At 49.4% G+C, this 19695-nt stretch overlaps 1 protein-coding gene across 1 annotated transcript in view; it reads left to right on the top strand.

Moving 5' to 3' along the window:
* Window positions 1-19695, top strand: part of PTTG1IP (PTTG1 interacting protein) — a 273566-nt gene that overhangs the window by 115393 nt on the left and 138478 nt on the right. Inside the window, exon 4 of the mRNA XM_086955516.1 lies at window positions 17811-17916. Within this exon, the coding sequence (XP_086811642.1) occupies window positions 17811-17916 (106 nt within the window). The remainder of the gene's footprint in view (window positions 1-17810; window positions 17917-19695) is intronic.

Here is a 19695-nt window from a genome sequence, read left to right as displayed (position 1 = left end):
TCATAAAAATGTTACTTGACCTGGCCGAGTAACTTGAATCTACTCGACCTAACTGTAATGTACTTGACCCATACGTAAACTGGTCTCAAATTGTTTGACCATTGACAAATATTCTATTTTACAGTCGCCTTTTTCTTCATTCTCACATGAGTGCACCTTCAAATATGCTGTACAAAACAATACTCTTTGTTTGATGAAATAAGTGAAAGGTTTGCTCAATGTGTAATAAGAATCTAGCCCACATAAGGAGTACACACAGTGCTTAATTTGAGTCGGTGGTTTCCGGTGCTCAGCACCTGCACTTAATCATCAACAGCGTTGCGTGGCGCTGTTTGACTAATTTCAAAATGATCAAAACAATAGGTAATTTTTACTCTATACACATTAAAAATGACAATTATCTGCCACCCAAGCCACTCTTATAGCTTTGGAGTGTTGAAATACTCTGAATTGCCACACTTGTAAGAGTGTGATGGTTCGTTGTTGTGTTGTTACTATCATTAGCAGTATGGCAGGGGTAAGCCTGGTGCAAGTTGCAATGGCCTACTTGTGAGAGCTCTGGCACTTATTTTTTTTTTTTACTTATTAAGCACTGGGTACACATGACCCTGACTTGCTTCTCAGTTTACTAATAGCACTGCTATTGGGGAAGCAGTATTTCTCACTTCATGTTTAAACACCCACTTTTAATAAATATATCACTAAAGCATAATGTGGTAGAGCACGGTCATTTAAATACAGTACATTTACAAGAAATGGGCAGAAACTTTCACACTACAGTGCAGCTTTAATGGTAAAACCATATAGAGTATTAATAATACTTGTGAAAATTGGGGTTCAGAAATTATATTTATCATTTACACATCACCAAGTAAAGTGTTCTGTTTTTATTTTTCATCCTATTAAAATATTTTTTTCATAACACTGAACTTACAAAAAATGGGCTTTTATCAACTACTGAAATATATTTTGAAATGTTGGTACAGTTGACCTATTAGCTTTTTAAATGTTAGGAAAAACCCGATAACCTTCAGCCTTTCATTTCACACTTCGTACAGCAGATCAGTCAATTCATTTTACAAAATCCTCGAACTTTGCAGTCAGAGCAGATGTGACATGATAAAAACAAGATTTAAAGGCATCTTTATTGCTCCTTCATGTTCTGACTGAACAGAACACATATTTCTTTGTCAACTCACCAGAACAGGTGAGTAGGTCCTAAATATATCTCAACCTGATAAAATCTGACTCGCCATAGCGAGTGGGTGAGTAGATTTTTCAGGTCCTGGAACAGCCATACCTCCCTTTTTCAGTACCCTCCTATTATTAGGCAGACAGAGGTGGCCCCAATCAATTTTTGTATTTATCGGTGGAATGCTTTCTGGCATAATTCGTGGCCTTTGAAATCTCTATCCCTCAGTATTCCATTTAGAAGTAGCCATCTTTCTTTGCTCATGTCATTCAGTATAAATCCCACATGCTCCCCTATTAAGATTTGTATCCCTTTGCAAAAGCATAATATTGCCATGGGTGTGCTCGTGTCCCCTTCTGTCATGTAACTTTGTCTAATAAATGTGCTTCTTGTGTCGCCTCATAGATGTTTCAAACGCAGGATGATGTCTGTTCGCTTGGCTCATGCACAGAGACACTTTACATAGAAGGTGTTAGATGTCTACACATTTGTGACTGTTAGGATCTGTTCTGGTAGGCCAGCGTCCTTCAGTTTGTCCTGCTGCTGAAAGAATGACTGTGGAATTTGTATCTGCATCGTCTAATCTGTTTCTGCTCTTCACTGATGTAGCTGTTTTGATTCCCTTCCCCACCCCCAGAACTTATAACTGTTTGGCCAACGGCATCTTATATCTTGGTGCCTTTGCCTCAAAAATGTGTGTAGTAATTAAAAACTATTCTACCTCTTGTGGGGCATAGTGAAGTAAGCCAAAGTCTACTCACTTTCGTGACTTTTCTCTGGGTTGTTCCTGAACATGCAGCAATTTACACAAGTCTCATTGTAAGTCTCGTCTGTAGTGTCTTTCTGTGATTCAAGCCTCTTCATGACACTCGAGTAGAGATCCTTTCCTTTGCCATTCTCTGTTGTGCACAGTTGTTCTGTCTCCGCTTTCTTTTCTTCTCTCACAGTTTGTGCATTTGGTTTGCCGTCGTGTCTCCAGTTCACACTCTTCCATATCTCCAGTCTCTGCTGTGGTAATTCTCTCCTCGTTTGGCCTAGGAGACCCCCTTCTTGTTGTGTGTCTTCAGTTGGTGTACTCAGGATTTGGTTTGTTCTAGTTCTAGATTTTCTTTGTAATATCTAGTTTTGCCACTCAAAATATATTTTGAAGAGATGACATCCACTTATATGGGGCCTAGTTTTCTCCCAAAGTTTATTAAAATATAAATTATTTCCTTGTCAAGAGCATATTTGTAGCCAAGTCCTGGAATGTAGAAAATTGATGTGCTTCAAAGTAATATTTCTTTATGTTCTTGCTGGCGTCAGTTGTTTTTGACCTGGAGGTTGGCCGTTCTATGACTAGGATCCTGTTTAATAGGCTCAGCTTCATTCTGATATCAGAAGTTGTAGCACTTCTTCTGTGAGTAATTTTTTTTCTACTTCCCTGTTATCACCAGTTGTTTTAGTTTATAGACCTGCTTACTCCGGTCATTTGTGTCTTTTCTCACTTTTATTTTTAGGTCATCATTCCGAAGCTTGAAGTCACCCCTTAGTCCTTGAAGAAATCTCCTAGGAATTGCTTCATAATGTATTGATCACCTTTTGTGTGTTGGGTTGCCGATCGTGTCAGTTTGTGGGTATCGTTGTTTTTCTTTTGTGTGGGACTCCTTGCTTTTTATTCTGTAGCCCCATTTTGGATGGTGTAGGTCTGCTAATTAACGATGGATTCAACCAAGATCTGTGTCTGTGGGTGTGTCTGAAAATGTTTCAATACTCCGTCCATCATCTCCTTGTGTTTGCTTTGTTTGCCAAAGTTGGCAGGGTATGGCCAGATGTGGGTCCCTTGCTCACTTTGCTACTGGATTCAAGCTAGCCTGGTTGATGAGGGGTGTTACCCTCTAACCGATCCCAGGATGCTTGTTTCCGGTCCAGGGAAGACCTCGCTTGGCAGTTCGGGCTTGACTGTTTCCTTGAGGAACAGGATCAAGACTGATTGCATATAACTGGGTTCGAACTAAAGAACGATGATGGATTCAATCCAGATCTGAGTCTGTGGGTGAGTGTCTGAAAAGTTTCAGCGCTCCGTCCATATTCTCCTTGTGTTTGCTTTGGTCTGCTAACTAAGTCTTTTACAGACTGATCCGGCTTATTTCTTGCACTGGCCATTCCCAGGTCTTTCAGTCCGCCTGTGTGATGGTTTATAGATTTTGTGAGGTGCCTTGCTTTTCCGGTGAAACGCCTTTGTAGTTGTTGAGTACTTTGCTTAACTTGGCAGTCCCTTGCAGCTTTTCTGATCCATTTGATGATAGCAGAGTGTTTATGAATTTATTTTGTCGTTCTGTTCTTTCGGTCACTTATAGTTCGAGGCATATGGGCTGCAGATGGTACATTATGAATAGATCGCCATCTGGTGTTGGGCTCGGATGATTGCACTTTGTTTTTCTCTTGGAGAGTCTTTTGTATCTTGGTGACTCCTCCTTTGGTTGGTAGTGCGCATGGGCATCGGCTCCATCCTTAGATTGTTTTTTTCCGCCATTGGGTTCGGATGAGGATTGAGACGCTCCAGATCGACTTCGAAAAGAAGTGACTTATCGGCGCGTATTCCCTTTCCAATTCGACGGTATTGTTATCGAACGCGTTTCATTTCCATTCCGGCGCGTTTCGACTTCAACATCGAAGAAAAAACTTTGATCTACGTCGACGAACAGGAGGCCTTTCTCGACGCAGTCAAGCCCGGAGTCCATGGAAGACTCCATTCAAGAAATGTCCAACGTGTGGTGCTAAGTTCCCACACAAGGACCTACACGAGGTGTGCAACCTCTGCCTATCGCCTGAGCACGAATCCAGGGACTGCGAAGCCTGCGCAGCATTCTCCTCCAAGTCGACGATTAGAAATCGTCGAGCTCGAAGACACGAGGTTTCCAGAATGCAGTCGGAGGCGATCCCGGAGCTGTTCGGAGACGAGCAACTTGAGGAAGAAGAGGATCATGAGGATCAGTCGGGGTCGGAAGGGGACGAGTCGGAAGTCGAAGAACTCGACGTGCAACAAACCGTGAGCGACGACGTCCCCTTACCAAAAAACCGACCCCGTGTGGTAACGACCCCGCCTTCGAGCCCGGTCAAACCGCAGAAAAAAGTTTCCGACGCCCCCGCTTCGGGCCCGGCAACGAAACCGAAACTGAAACCGAAACACTCGGTCTCCCACCATGTCGGATCCGAGAAACGGTCGACATCGACTTCGACACAGAAGCTTCATGCAAGGGAAAGCTCGGCATCGAAACATTCCATGTCGAAACAGAAACATGATTCGACGTCGAAGACTTACTCGACACCGAAGAAGTCGGAATCGAGTAAACACTCGGTGCCGAAAACACCGAACATTGACGATCGAAAACAGAAGCACCTTTCGGAACCAAGGCCTTCGGTACCGATACAGGAGCAGCAGACAGATCACAAACAAAAGATTTTGTTTATCGATCCGCAAACTGGCAAAGTAGTGAGGAAGAAGAGGAAGAATGAACAGATAGAAGACAAATCTCTTCCTTCAAAAAAGAGAACACTGGGGACAAATACAACTCCTCCTACTTCTCCTCGACCTAAAGTCACACCCTCTTCTCCTATTCCTCACACTATGCCAAATATTCCTGCACCTTCTACACCAAGACCATCTACACCTCAGTCTGATGTAGACAGTGATCCAGGGGATGGAGAACCTCAAGGGGATGATGAAACTATCCCAGATGAGGATGACCCATGGGAAAGTTATAACGTAGGGTCAGATGAGGACAACGACCCAGAGTTCTATCCCTCAAAGCCTTCACCACCTGATGATAACACAGGGTTTGTACAGCTCATTAATAGGGCAGCAAAATATCATAAGGTAGATATACATACAGAACCTCTAATAGAGGACTTCCTATTAGAGACGCTACCTAATGCACAAAGAACATCAGGTACTCTACCTATGCTGAAGGGTCTTCTCAGTCACACAGAAGAAATATTCAAAGACCCAGTGAGGGCTAGGGTGTTAAACCCAAGAATTGATAAAAAATATAAGGCGGCTCCAAAGGATCCAATATTTATCAAAGGGCAGGTACCTCTGGATTCGCTTGTAGTTTCAAACGTTCGTAAAAGAGCGAACTCATTATCTACAGGAGAGGCTCCTCCACCTGATAAAGAGTCAAAATTAATAGATGCATCAAGCAAGAGAGTAGCATCACAAGCGGCAAATAGCTGGCGTATAGCCAATACACAGGCACTACTTGCACGTTATGACAGGGCACATTATGATGAATTAGAAAAACTCATCACACATCTCCCCAAAGAACATCAAAAAAGGGCAGATCAGTTAATACAGGAAGGAAAGATAATAACTAATACTTCCATTAAGTGCGCCCTAGACGCAGCAGACACTGCAGCAAGATCCATCAACACCAGTGTCATGTTAAGGAGACATGCATGGCTTAGAATCTCAGGATTCAAACAGGAAGTACAAACGTCCTTATTGAACCAACCCTTTGATCAAAAAACACTTTTTGGCTCAAGCACAGATGAGACCTTAGAAAAAATGAAAAAAGATACAGAAACGGCTAAGTCAATGGGAGCATTGCAACAGCCAACACAAAGAGGTTCCTTTCGTAGATCCACCTATAGAGGAGGCTCAAAAAATACAGGAACAAATCAGCAATCCACCTCTTTCAGACCTACATCACCCAAAGGTAATTCAAGAGGTAGTTACAGGGGTAACAACAACAAAGGTAGAGGCCGCGGAAATAATAACAACCGCAACGCCTCAACCCCAAAACAGTGACTTAATAGAACTTCCCCCAGACCACATAACACCGGTCGGGGGACGTCTATCACAGTTCCTACCTGTCTGGGAAAACATCACATCAGACAAGTGGGTGAGACAGATTATCCAACATGGTTATTGCCTAGAACTCACAGCTACCCCACCAAACATCCCCCCCAAACAGCGTCCAATGAGTCAAGATCATCTGACATTATTAAAGGAAAAAGTACTAGCACTGCTACAAAAGCATGCAATAGAGAAGGTACCAAAATATCAACAAGGGACAGGAGTATACTCTCTATACTTCCTAATCCCCAAAAAAGATGGGTCCCTAAGACCAATCTTAGACCTAAGACATCTCAATGCATACATAAATTCGGAACATTTCCACATCGTCACGCTCCAACAGGTACTTTACTGAAGAAAGGGGACTTTCTTTCTACACTGGATCTAAAAGACACTTACTTTCATATCCGAATTCACAAAGCCCACAGGAAATACCTAAGGTTTGTAGTGGAAGGACAACATTATCAATTCAAAGTCCTTCCGTTCGGGGTCACAACGGCACCAAGAATGTTCACAAAATGCCTAGCTGTGGTGGCAGGACACCTAAGAAGACAACAAATACATGTCTTCCCATACTTGGACGATTGGTTAATAAAGGCCAAGTCACAAGAAGAATGTCTTCACAACACACAGAAGACAATTCAATTGCTACACCACCTAGGGTTTACGGTGAACTACAAAAAATCACACCTGCAACCAAACAAGATTCAGCAATACCTGGGGGCTACTATAGACACAGAAAGAGCAATAGCATACCCCAATCCGATCAGGATACAAACAATGGTCGGGTTAATACAAAGATTTCAACCACAACACTCACTACCAGCACGAGTGTTTATGCAACTGTTAGGCATGATGTCCTCCTGCATACTGCTAATACCACATGCCAGACTACAAATGCGTCCACTACAGGAGTGTCTAGCGACACAGTGGAATCAGGCTCGAGGTCAGATTACAGATCTGGTGTTGGTAGACGACCGTACGCATCGCTCTCTGAAGTGGTGGAACACAACAAACATTTCCAAAGGACGGTCGTTCCTAGAACCGATTCCACAAGTGATAATAACAGCGGACGCATCGATCTCCGGATGGGGAGCGCATATGGACAAATACACAGTGCAGGGGAAGTGGAGGGTGCAGCAAAAGAAACTGCACATCAACTACTTGGAACTATTAGCGATATTTCTAGCACTAAAAGCTTTCCAAATGCAAATAACAAACAAGGCAGTCCTGATCAGAACACACAACATGACTGCAATGTATTACATTCAAAAACAGGGGGGGACACACTCTCTCCAACTATCCAAACTAGCACAGGACATTTGGAGATGGGCCATTCCTCAAAAGATCTATCTGTTAGCAGAACACCTACCAGGAGTTCAAAATCAGATAGCAGACATCCTAAGCAGACAGTCAGAACAAGTACACGAATGGGAGCTGCACGACCAAATACTGCAACCATTCTTCCAAAGATGGGGGCAACCAGAGATAGATCTGTTTGCCAATCATCAGAACGCAAAATGCCAAAACTTTGCATCCAGGTACTCACACCAACGGTCCCAGGGCAATGCACTATAGATAAATTGGTCCAACAGATTTGCTTACGCTTTCCCCCCTCTCCCTCTAATTCCGTTAGTGGTTCGGAAACTGCAGCAGCACTCAATGACGATGATACTAGTGGCACCCACGTGGGCAAGACAGCCGTGGTTCACCACGCTACTACAACTCTCACAGGTGCCACATCAAAAGCTAAGATTATTACCCATGTACCTTACACCTTACCCATGACCTAGTTTAGGACACCCCCCGCGCCGCACGCCACCAGCTGCTGCGTGTGCTTCCCGCCTGCCTGCCTCGCTGCCCCGGCCGCCTCCGTGTGACCACGCCCCCTTCCACCGAGCGGCGTGGTCTCGCTGTGCTCGCCTGACCGGCTGCCGTTCTTTTGCTGTGTCCCCCTCTGCCTGAAAAGCTTGTTTGCTCATTTGTATTGTATTTTTACATTGTGATTTGGTTTCTTTGTTCTGTCGCCTGACTCTCGCTCCCCCCGGTCTCCCCGCTTCCCGCCACCGCTGCTGACCACGCCCCCTTTCTCTTCTGTACCCTCCCCGCTCCCGCCTCCCAGCTGCTCCGCCCTCCCTCGCACTTCGCCATATATGGCGACCGTGCGAACGCGCAGCGGTCACGCGCAGCGGGCGCGCCGATTGTGCGCCGAAGGCGCGCCAAAGGTTAGCCCGTCTGCGCCTGGACCGCGCCCAGCGCCAGGACCCCTGGCCCCCGCCGAAGCAAGACGACCCGCCGGACCTACGACGCCGCAACACTCATCGCACTCAACACCGGCGAGATCCCCGGATGCTACCGAGCCACCCCGAAGCACACCCACGGACCCTTCAGCTGCCACGCCTGCAAGTTCACCTGCATCCGGACCTGCCTCGCACCAGCACCCGCCAAGCCGAACACCAGCAGCAACCACCTCAAGTGCATCCGTAACACCCGCTCCGTCCACAGACACGCCATCGAACTCTGGAACCTCCTCGACACCACAGCTCCTGACGTTGCCTTCCTCACGGAAACCTGGATGAACGACTCCTCAGCGCCCGACATCGCCATCGCCATCCCAGAGGGCTACAAGATCACCCGGAGGGACCGCACCGCCAACCAGATGGGAGGAGGCATCGCCATCATCCACAGGGACACCATCCGCATCACGACCAACACCGACAACACCCTGACAACCGCCGAACACCTGCACTTCCAGATCCGCACCGACCCGAACACCACCCTCAGAGGCACCCTGATCTACCGACCCCCGGGACCACGCACACAATTCAGCGAGGACATCGCCGACTTCGTCAGCCCGCATGCCCTCCCCTCCGCTGACTACATCCTCCTGGGGGACCTCAACTTCCACCTGGAGAACAACAACGACCGCAACACCACCACCCTGCTCGACAACCTCGCCAACCTCGACTCAAGCAGCTGGTGTCCACCCCCACCCACCTCGCCGGACAAACACTCGATGCCGTCTTCTCATCCAGCAAACACATCGCCTTCGGCCACGCCACTGGACTCCACTGGACAGACCACAGCTGCGTCCACTTCACCTTCAGAAAAACGACGATCCACCACCACCAGCAACAGGTCGTTCGAAGAAGCTGGAACAAGATCACAGCCGACCAGCTCGCCGCTTCCCTGAGCCAGCACCCTCCCGCCAGCTCAGCGAACCCCAGCCAGGCCGCCGACAACCTCACGAAGTGGATCAGCAGCTGCGCGGACGAACTCGCCCCACTAAGGACCCCGCCCAGCAGACCTGGCAGCAAGAAGGCCCCATGGTTCACAGACGAACTCAAGAGCTCCAAGAAGAATTGCCGAGCCCTCGAGAAAGCCTGGAGAAGGGATCCAACACCGGACAACTTGACCACCCTCAAGCTTGCCACCCGGAAACACCACCAACTGATCCGCGCTACCAAGAAAACTGCTTTCAAGGACCGGCTGGACAACAACGCACACAACTGCAAGGAACTCTTCAACATCGTGAAAGAGCTCTCCAACCCCAACGCCGGAAACAACGACATCACCCCATCGCAAGACCTCTGCAACTCCCTCGCCTCCTACTTCCACAACAAGATCGCTGACATACACAACAGCTTCAGCGCTCAGCCGACGCTCGCCACGACCGAACCACCGCCCCCCACCACCACCATCCGCGCCTGGACTCCGATCAGCACCGAAGACACCGTCCGCATGATGAACTCCATCCACTCCGGATCTCCAACAGACCCCTGCCCTCACCACGTCTTCAACAAGGCCGACGCTGTCATCGCACCCCACCTGCGGGACATCATCAACACCTCCTTCGACACCGCTACCTTCCCGGAGAGCTGGAAGCACGCAGAACTCAGCGCCCTGCTAAAGAAACCTACAGCGGACCCCACCGAACTCAAGAATTACCGCTCCATCTCGCTCCTCCCGTTCCCAGCCAAAGTCCTCGAGAAGACCGTCAACAAACAGCTGGCCGCCTTCCTCGAGACGAATGGATCCCTCGACCCCTCACAGTCGGGCTTCCGAGCCAACCACAGCACCGAGACCGCCCTCATCGCTGCCACCGATGACATCCGAGCCCTGATGGACAACGGAGAAACAGCGGCCCTCATCCTCCTAGACCTCTCCGCGGCATTAGACACTGTCTGCCACCGCACCCTAGTGCAGCGCCTCAGCAACGTCGGAATCCAGGAGAAGGCTCTGGAATGGATCATCTCCTTCCTCGCTGGAAGAACACAGAAAGTCCGCCTACCACCGTACAAGTCAGAGGCCACCAAAGTCATCTGCGGCGTCCCTCAAGGATCGTCGCTGAGCCCCACCCTCTTCAACGTCTACATGAGCCCCCTCGCGGCCATCGCACGCCAACACAACCTCAACATCATCTCCTACGCTGACGACACCCAGCTGATCCTCTCCCTCACCAACGACCCCGCCACCGCCAGAGCCAACCTTCACGAAGGGATGAAGGACGTAGCCGAGTGGATGACGACCAGCCGCCTGAAACTGAACTCGGACAAGACGGAAGTCCTCATCCTGGGTTCCTCGCCCTCCGCCTGGGACGACTCCTGGTGGCCCCCCGCCCTGGGCACCGCACCCAAACCGACAGACCACGCACGCAACCTGGGCTTCATCTTGGACTCCTCCCTCACCATGACCAGACAAGTCAACGCCGTCTCCTCGTCATGCTTCAACATCCTGCGCATGCTACGGAAGATCTTCCGGTGGATCCCCACCGAGACCAGGAAGACGGTCACCCAAGCCCTCGTCACCAGCCGACTGGACTACGGCAACGCCCTCTACGCCGGAACCACCGCGAAGCTCCCGAAGAGACTCCAGCGGATCCAGAACGCCTCACCCAGTCTCATCCTCGACATCCCACGACACAGCCACATCTCCGGACATCTGAGAGACCTGCATTGGCTCCCCGTCAACAAAAGAATCACCTTCCGTCTCCTCACCCACGCACACAAAGCCCTACACGATCAAGGCCCGAGCTACCTCAAAAACCGCGTCAACTTCTACGCTCCCAAACGCCAACTCCGATCAGCCAGTCACGCCCTCGCCGCCGTCCCCCGCATCCGAAGAAAGACAACAGGAGGAAAGTCCTTCTCCTACCTGGCCGCCAAGACCTGGAACTCCCTCCCGACCGACCTGCGCCTGACCCAAGACCACCTCTCGTTCAGGAAGAAGCTCAAGACCTGGCTCTTCGAGCAGTAGCAGCACACCCCCTCTCCCCCCCCCGCCCCCCCCAAGCGCCTTGAGACCCTCCGGGTAAGTAGTGCGCTCTATAAATATCTGTGATTGATTGATTGACACAGAACCATGGAGAAATAATGCACCCAGATCCCAAACAATTGAACCTAGCGATCTGGCTCCTGAGGTCATAGAGTTTGGATATTTGGATTTACCACCAGAATGTATGGAAATCATTAAACAAGCAAGACGTCCTACCACCAGAGCATGCTATGCAGCAAAGTGGAAAAGGTTTGCTATACACTGTAACAGTAAGCACATCAACCCTCTGGACGCATCCACTAAACAGATCATTTGCTATTTACTACACTTGCAGCAATGTAACTTAGCATACACCTCTATCAGAGTTCATCTCGCAGCTATAGCGGCGTACCTACAAAGCAGGCAACATCTTTCCCTGTTTAAAGTACCAGCAATTAAAGCTTTCATGGAGGGACTCCAAAGAGTCATTCCACCAAGACGACCACCTTCCCCAGTCTGGAATCTCAACATAGTACTTACCAGACTAATGGGGCCACCATTTGAACCTATGCATAGGTGTGAAATACAATTCCTCACATGGAAGGTGGCCTTCCTTATAGCTATCACGTCACTTAGAAGAGTAAGTGAGTTGCAGGCTTTTACGATTCAAGAACCATTCATGCAGTTACACCAAAATAAAGTGGTTCTTAGAACAAACCCAAAATTCCTACCAAAGGTAATTTCTGCTTTCCACATCAATCAGTCAGTGGAATTACCGGGGAGAGGGGGGTGCTGCTACTGACTGAAGAGCCAGGTCTTGAGGAGTCTTCTGAAGGCAAGTAGGTCTTGGGTCTGCCGTATGTGGGTAGGGAGGGTGTTCCAGGTCTTGGCGGCGAGGTAGGAGAAGGATCTTCCGCCGGAGGTAGTTCGTTGGATGCGGGGGACAGCGGCGAGGGCGAGGATGGCGGAGCGGAGCTGGCGGGTGGGGGTGTGGAAGCTGAGTCTGCTGTTCAGGTAGGCTGGTCCAGCGTTGTGGAGTGCTTTGTGTGCGTGGGTGAGGAGCTTGAAGGTGATCCTCTTGTCCACGAGGAGCCAGTGTAGGTCTCTCAGGTGGGGGGTGATGTGGCTGCGGTGGGGGACGTTGACGATCAGTCTGACGGAGGCGTTTTGGATGCGTTGTAGTCATCGTAGGTGTTTGGCTGGGATTCCTGTGAAGAGTGCATTGCTGTAGTCCAGTCTGCTGCTGACGAGGGCCTGTGTCACCGTTATTCTTGTTTCGGTCGGGATCCACTTGTAGATCCTGAGGAGCATGCAGAGGGTGTTGTAGCAGGAGGAGGAGACGGCGTTGACCTGTTTAGACATGGATAGGGAGGAGTCGAGGATGAATCCTAGATTGCGTGCATGGTCGGTGGGTGTTGGTGCTGTTCCCAGTGAGGTCGGCCACCAGGAGTCCTCCCAGGCTGAGGGGGTGGGTGCGAGGATGAGGACCTCCGTTTTCAGCTTCAGACGGCTGCTCCTCATCCAGTCGGCGATGGACTTCATTCCCTCGTGGAGGTTGGTTTTAACGGTGTGTGGGTCCTTGGTGAGGGAGAGGATGAGCTGGGTGTCGGCAGCGTAGGCGATAATGTTGAGGTAGTGATGGGGGGCCACTTGTGCGAGGGGGGGCCATGTAGACATTGAACAGCGGTGGGCTGAGGGATGAGCCCTAGGGGACGCCGCAGATTATGTCGGTGAATTCGGATCGGAAGGGTGGGAGGCGGACGCTCTGGGTTCTGCCGGAGGGGAAGGACGTGGTCCAGTCAAGAGCCTTCTCTTAGATTCCAGCTTCTAGGAGGCGTGTTTTTAGAGTGCGATGGCAGACCGTGCCGAAGGCGGCTGACAGGTCCAGGAGGATGAGGGGTGATGTTTCGCCGTTGTCAAGTTGGCACCTGATGTCGTCTGTGGCGACGATGAGGGCTGTCTCAGTGCTGTGGTTTCGTCTGAATCTGGACTGTGATGGATCCAAGATGTTGTTGTCTTCCAGGTGGCAGGCCAGTTGCATGTTGACGATTTTCTTGATGACCTTTGCCGGGAAAGGGAGCAGGGAGATAGGCCGGAAGTTCTTGGGTTCCTTGGGGTCCGCTTTGGGCTTCTTGAGGAGGGCGTTGATTTTGGCATGCTTCCAGCTTTCCGGGAATGTCGCTGTTTCGAAGGAGATGTTGATGACCTTCCGTAGTTGGGGTGCGATGGCTGCGTCTGCTTTGTTGAATACGTGGTGTGGGCACGGGTCAGACGTTGATCCTGAGTGGATGGAGTTCATGACTTTGCGTGTCTCGTCGTCATTGATGTTGGACCAGGAGGTCAGGCGGTTGGCGCTGGTGATGTTCACAGGGGAGGTGGGGTCTGGCGTAGTCGGGGCAGTCGTGGTGTTGAAGCTGTTGTGGATGTCCGCGATCTTGCGGTGGAAGAAGATGGCTAGTGAGTCGCACAGTTCTTGTGAGGGCGGGATGTCATTGGCGTTGGCGCTGGGGTTGGAGAGTTCCTTTACAATGCTGAAGAGCTCTTTGCTGTCGTGTGCGTTATTATCCAAGCGGTCTTTGAAGGAGGATCTCTTGGCTAATCTGATGAGGTTGTGGTGTCTGCGGGTGGGGTCCTTGTGGGCTGCGTGGTTGTCTGGTGTGCGTTTGTAGAGCCAGGTCTTCTCCAGTTTCCGGCATGCGCGTTGAGGTCTGGAGCTCGTCGGTGAGCCAGGAGGCTCTCTTATTGGCGTGGCTTTTGGAGGGTTTCCTGAGCGGGCGAGGGTGTTGGTGCAGTCGTCGATCCACAGTCGGAGGTTTCGCGATGCGGCGTCTGGGTTGGTGGGGTCGGTGGGTGGGTTCTTGGAGAGGGAGGTGATCAGCTGGTCTTAGGTGACTTGGCTCCAGCAGCGGCCAGGCAGCTGTTGGATGCGGTGGTGCGTGGTTGGTTTCTTGAAGGTGAAATGGATGCAGCGGTGGTCGGTCCAGTGGAGTTCGATGGTGTGGTCGAAGGCGACGTGGGAGCCTGTGGAGAAGATGGGATCCAGCGTGTGGCCGGCGACGTGGGTGGGTGCGGTGACGAGTTGTCTGAGGCCGAGGTTGGCAAGCTTGTCGATCAGGGTGGCGGAGTTGGCGTTGTTGTTGTTGTTCTGGAGGTGAAAGTTCAGGTCCCCGAGGACGATGTAGTCCGTGGAGGCGAGTGCGTGGGTGCTGGCGAGGTCGGCGATGGAGTCGCTGAACTGAGGCCGGGGTCCGGGGGGTCTGTAGATGAGTGTTCCTCTGAGGGTGGTTTTGGGGTTGGTGTGGATCTGGAAGTGCAGGTGTTCGGCGGTGTTGAGGGTGTCGTCTGCGTGGGTGGTGACCTTGAGGGTGGACTTGTGGACTATGGCTATTCCTCTTGCGGGTGATCTTGTAGCCGTCTGGGTTGGCTATAGTGATGTCGGGCACCGAGGAGTTGTTCCACCAGGTCTCGGTCAGGAAGGCCACGTCTGAGGTGGAGGTGTCGAGCAGATCCCATAGATCGACGGCGTGTTTGCGTACGGAGCGGGTGTTGAGGAGTATGCAGCGGATGTGGTTGGGTCCAGTCCTTGGAGGTTTGGTGGTTCTGTCGCAGGTGAAGCTGCAGGTGTGGGTCCGTTTCGGGGCGGCCTGGAAGCAGGTGTGGTTTCGGCTGGCATTGAGTGCATGGAGGGTGCTGGCGTCGTAGTGGATTCTGGTGTTGTGGCGTTCGCTGGGTCCAGGGGTTCTGGCGCTGGGTGAGGTCCAGGCGCGGACGGGCGCAGACGGGCTTGCCCGCTTCTCGGCCTGCATATGAGGTGGCTTGGGAGGGAGGAGCAGCTGGGAGGCGGGAGCGGGGAGGCGAATGGGTGTGCAGGGCGGGCGGGGTGGCATAGAAGCAGCGGCTGGAAAGGGCCGGATCGGGAGCGGCGGGGGGGGGCAGGGGGAACTGGTGCACAGGGCAGAGGGGAGGGAAACACCCAGGAAACAAGGCGGCAGCTGGGAGGCAGGAACTAGGTAGTCAGGTGACGAGCAGCGGCGTTGGGGCGACCTGCCTCCGAGCAGGGTCAAAGGTCACAAAAAAGCGCAGAAAGGTCACAAAAAACAGGGGGAAATGAGTGGCACAGAGGCAGAAAAGTCACAAGAAAGGGTAGAAAGGTCACAAAAAACGGGGGAAAACGAGTGGCACAGAGGCAGAAAGGTCACAAGAAAGGGCAGAAAGGTCAAAAAAGACTGGGGGAAACGAGTGGCACAGGAGGCAGAAAGGTCCCAAGAAAGGGCAGAAAGGTAACAAAAAACGGGGGAAAACGAGTGGCACAGAGGCAGAAAGCTCACAAGAAAGGGCAGAAAGGTCACAAAAAAATGGGGGGAAACGAGTGGCACAAGAGGCAGAAAGGTCCCAAGAAAGGGCAGAAAGGTCTCAGAAATGTAGGGGCAGCTAAGCAACAGAAGGCAAAACGGGCAGAGAGACGGGGCCGCGAGGGGAGTAGAAGGAAAAACCAGGCAGAGAGACACGGTGGCAGCAAGGGAGAGAACCGGTACAGGCGGTGCTGTGCAGAGGGGGAGCGACCTACCTGGAAGGGTCAGGGGTCGCCCTCTCGGCCCTTCTTTTCCTGGCTTGAGGTTGATGTTGCACCCGCCTAAATCACTGCCTCACCTATTGCGTTACTTACATCGCTTCTGGGTGTGTCGGCCCAACTTTCTCTCAGCTTCAGGGTCCCTAGTCTGCACTGGTTTTGGTCCTTGTCTTAGCTCTCTGTGTGTGCCTCAACTAGTTTCCTCCAGAGGGCTATATCTTCTACTTATGCACTGTTCGCAATGTGCTGCTCTGATCCATTAGGCCTCTTGTGCTGTATCTTCCTTCACTTATTTCTGTTCCATCCCTGTGCCAGTTATTTGCAAGGCCACTGGCAGCTGTTGGGTACCTGTCCAAGCTGCTCGAAATGGCTGGAACATGTCTTCTACCCCTTCTGTTATTCCGCCAACTTGCCTGGATGGATCCCTGCCTGGTCAGCGGCTGTTAAATCCTTGGATGTTGGGATTTTCTGTGTTTCTCCCTGCATGCAGGCGTTGGTGCCGCTCATATTTGCACTCTTGTTTATTTAGCAGTGTTTTTTTATTTTAAAGATATTTTATTAGTTTTATGTATACAACACAGGGTATTTGAACGTCATGCGACAACACATCTTTAGTAGGAATCATCAGATATAAAAATTATTTCTCGTTCCCCCAGGTGCGTTCTGAGCCAAGGAACCCCCCCATCCAGTAACTCTATAATAGAAACCTAACTCTAACTATGCCTTGTACCTGTATATATTCATGATCTTGGTCATGCGTCCATATCTATGAGTGAGTCTATAGACTCTCTGTTCTCATACCTTTGTTATCACCTCGATTTAGCAGTGTTTGACTACACATTTGCTTGTCTGGTCTGGCAGACCGCATAGATTACTGTCCTCCTTCCTCTGTGCCATCGTGGCCCCACCCATTGAGATAACATTTATCTAATGATGTTGTAAAGTGCCATTTTGGTGGCCTTCTTATGTTAGACTTATTTAACCCTTAGACTGAATTCCTTGGTCACTGTAAATATAACACTTTAAACCATATTGATTAAACCACAGGTTCACTAAATGGCAACGTGCAACTTTAAATAGTTTACATGGAAAATCCTTTTTAGTTGCTCTTACCTCCTAATAAATATTTATCAGAATCATATACTGCAAAAGCAAATATCAACCAAGCCTCTTCTCTTCCTACTGGCCCACAAGCTTCTGGGATGGAAGATGAACTTCACAGTTTTAACTATTTGTGAACACTGGATATTTAATTGTATTAAGACTATAAACAACAGAAATGCACCTCGAGTGGCACCTCATGTATCTGGTCTTCCAAGCTAGCCATCAATGAATTTTGACTCCTATCTGTGATTCAATTCTGGAACTTGCCATCCATCATAGCCATGCACCTTAATTAGCTTTCCAGAGAGCGAAAGATACTCTTCCATACAGTCTAAAGGTTAACCACTGTAGCAACCCCACTTGTTTAATATATCCGCTAATGCCATAAGGCATCTCCAACTCAGTTGCACATTTTTTTATTTGGAGACTTGCTGTTCCTCAGCCATGATGGCTTGCATTGCTGTCACCCACCCTAGTGTCTTTCTATATGATGATCAAACGGGTTGGGACTATGGGCAGCAATATGTCTATACCAATGCATCAGTCACTTGTTGTATAACATACACTTTATGTCCCCTCTGTTAATGTCTCGCTCTTTCAGCTATACTGGTGCAGCCCGGTACACTAATATTTTACTAGTTAATTTCTAGCATTCATATGAATTTTTAAGCCATATCAGTTGGAAAATGTCCTGTATCACCTGCACTTAAATCCTCCATACCTGAATTCTGCCTTTGAGAAACCTTTTCACACGTCTTCTCATTTGTATCTTTCAATGAAATCGAGATAGATTTGATGGTTTACTTTACTGCACTTGTACTAACATCCTAATTGTGATTTTGTTCTGTTTTTAGTGAACTTTGAGGCCTTGATCATTGCTATGTCAGTGGTGGGAGGTATAATCATCATTGGCTTGATCACCTGTTGCTATTGCTGCTGCAGGAAAAAGAAGAGCAAAAAGTAAGTGTTAGACCTGACATCAATGGCGTGTGTCTCCCTTCCATTTTTGACGGATTGCCTCCTATGTTTTGATATATTTTGTCTGGATTTATGCTTTGGGCACTGTGCCACTGCTAATCAGTGCCACAGTGCAAGTGCTCCCTATGTTAAATTGATATACTGATTGGAATCCATGATTGGCTTATTTGATTTACTGTCCGCCCCTAGTACAGTGCACCATGTGTGCCCAGGGCTTGTAGATCAGATGCTGCTTGTGGGCTTGCAGCACTGGTTGTGCCACCTAAAGAAGCAGCCTGTAAACTGTTTCTCCGGCCTGCCACTGCAAGGCCTATGGGTAGTCTGTGACTACCATGTCGACTTGGCCAAGGGCACCCCCCTTGCCAGTCCATAAACCTTCCCTATGCTTCATATTAGACACCCTTATGGTAGGCCCAAGGGCAGGGTGCATTGTAAGTATAAGGTAGGGCATGCTCTGATGTGTGTAGCATGTCTTAATAGTGAATTACAGCCATTTTTGTTTTTCACTATTGAAGGCTGCCTGTTCTCATAGGCCAGAATGGGCAATTAAGATTGTTACATTCCTACAATCCTAACTGACTCGGGGAACATGGTAGATATTCAAATTTAATATGCCTGAACTCAGAATAATAAAATACATCTTTTAGTAAAGTTTATTTTAATATCCTGTGTTTGCAAATACCACTTTTAGAAAGTAGGTATTTGCTTGCCTAACCATTTGAGCCCGCCTCTGCTGACTTTTGTATTCCTTTTCTGGGTTTGTGTGTGACCGGGCTGGGCAAATTCCAGGAGACAGGCTGGGGCAGCCCAGTGGTGAATAGAGAGATCAGCACCTAGATGGGCGGGAGGTGTACACCTGGGACCTGAATAGGGCTAGACCTTCCCTCCACAATGCTGGCTCCACCTCCTGTTGCTTGTCTGATGTCTCTGCCCTGCACTCTGAAAGGAGAAGGGGAATCATGTCAACAGAGTGCTCCAGAGCTGTATCTTTCCTCCCCTGTGCTGGCTCCACCTCCTGTGGGACGTCTGATGTTTCTGCCCTGCACAGTGAAAGGAAGAGAAGAGTCCCTTAAACAAAGTGTTCAGGAACTGGTTTGAACTAGGCAGAGGCCTCTCTGCCTTCAGAGAACAAAGGATTCTGTAGTAGGGGATCTCTGTGTATAGTCATAACCTAGTGAATAGTCCCGCCCATGTGCGTGGACCCCGGCAATCAAAAAGAATCACTTAAGTTGTCAAATCATGCAGAAACTGCAAAGACACTTAAGAGAGAATTTAAAGACAAATAATGCAGCCTATATCCACAGGCTACACTGTCCAGTACTTCAACTAGAAATTCCACCAAACAAAACCACACACAACACAGCCTGCCCAGTTTCTTCCATAGAGAAACTTGCCTCTACCAGTAAAAAACTCTGGAATGATAGAGAAAGGCATGGACAGACAAGCCCCATAGACTGCCATTATGTGGCTTAAATAGGATACTGTGCCTTTAAAAGAACTTTCCAGAACTTTCTCCCAGTATCCCAGAATGCATAGCAGGTCCCTTTTACTTTCAGTTCTTTTTTCCGGCTCCTGCTAACAGGACCTGGCATTGAGCTCTCACTTTTTCAAGGGTTTATATTGGATTTAAGTTCACTTTTTGATAAAAAATGTTTGCAATTTATATTCTTGGTGTTTCCCTTCTCTCCTGTGTGTTTGTTCAGGCTTTTTTGGGCTCTAAAATGCCTGCTGTTTTCGACAAATGCCCAGCATGTGGAAGGA

This window comes from Lissotriton vulgaris, chromosome 2_1, assembly GCF_964263255.1.
Source record: "Lissotriton vulgaris chromosome 2_1, aLisVul1.2, whole genome shotgun sequence".
NCBI classification, from domain to species: domain Eukaryota; kingdom Metazoa; phylum Chordata; class Amphibia; order Caudata; family Salamandridae; genus Lissotriton; species Lissotriton vulgaris.
This window is presented reverse-complemented; position numbering and strand designations above follow the sequence as displayed.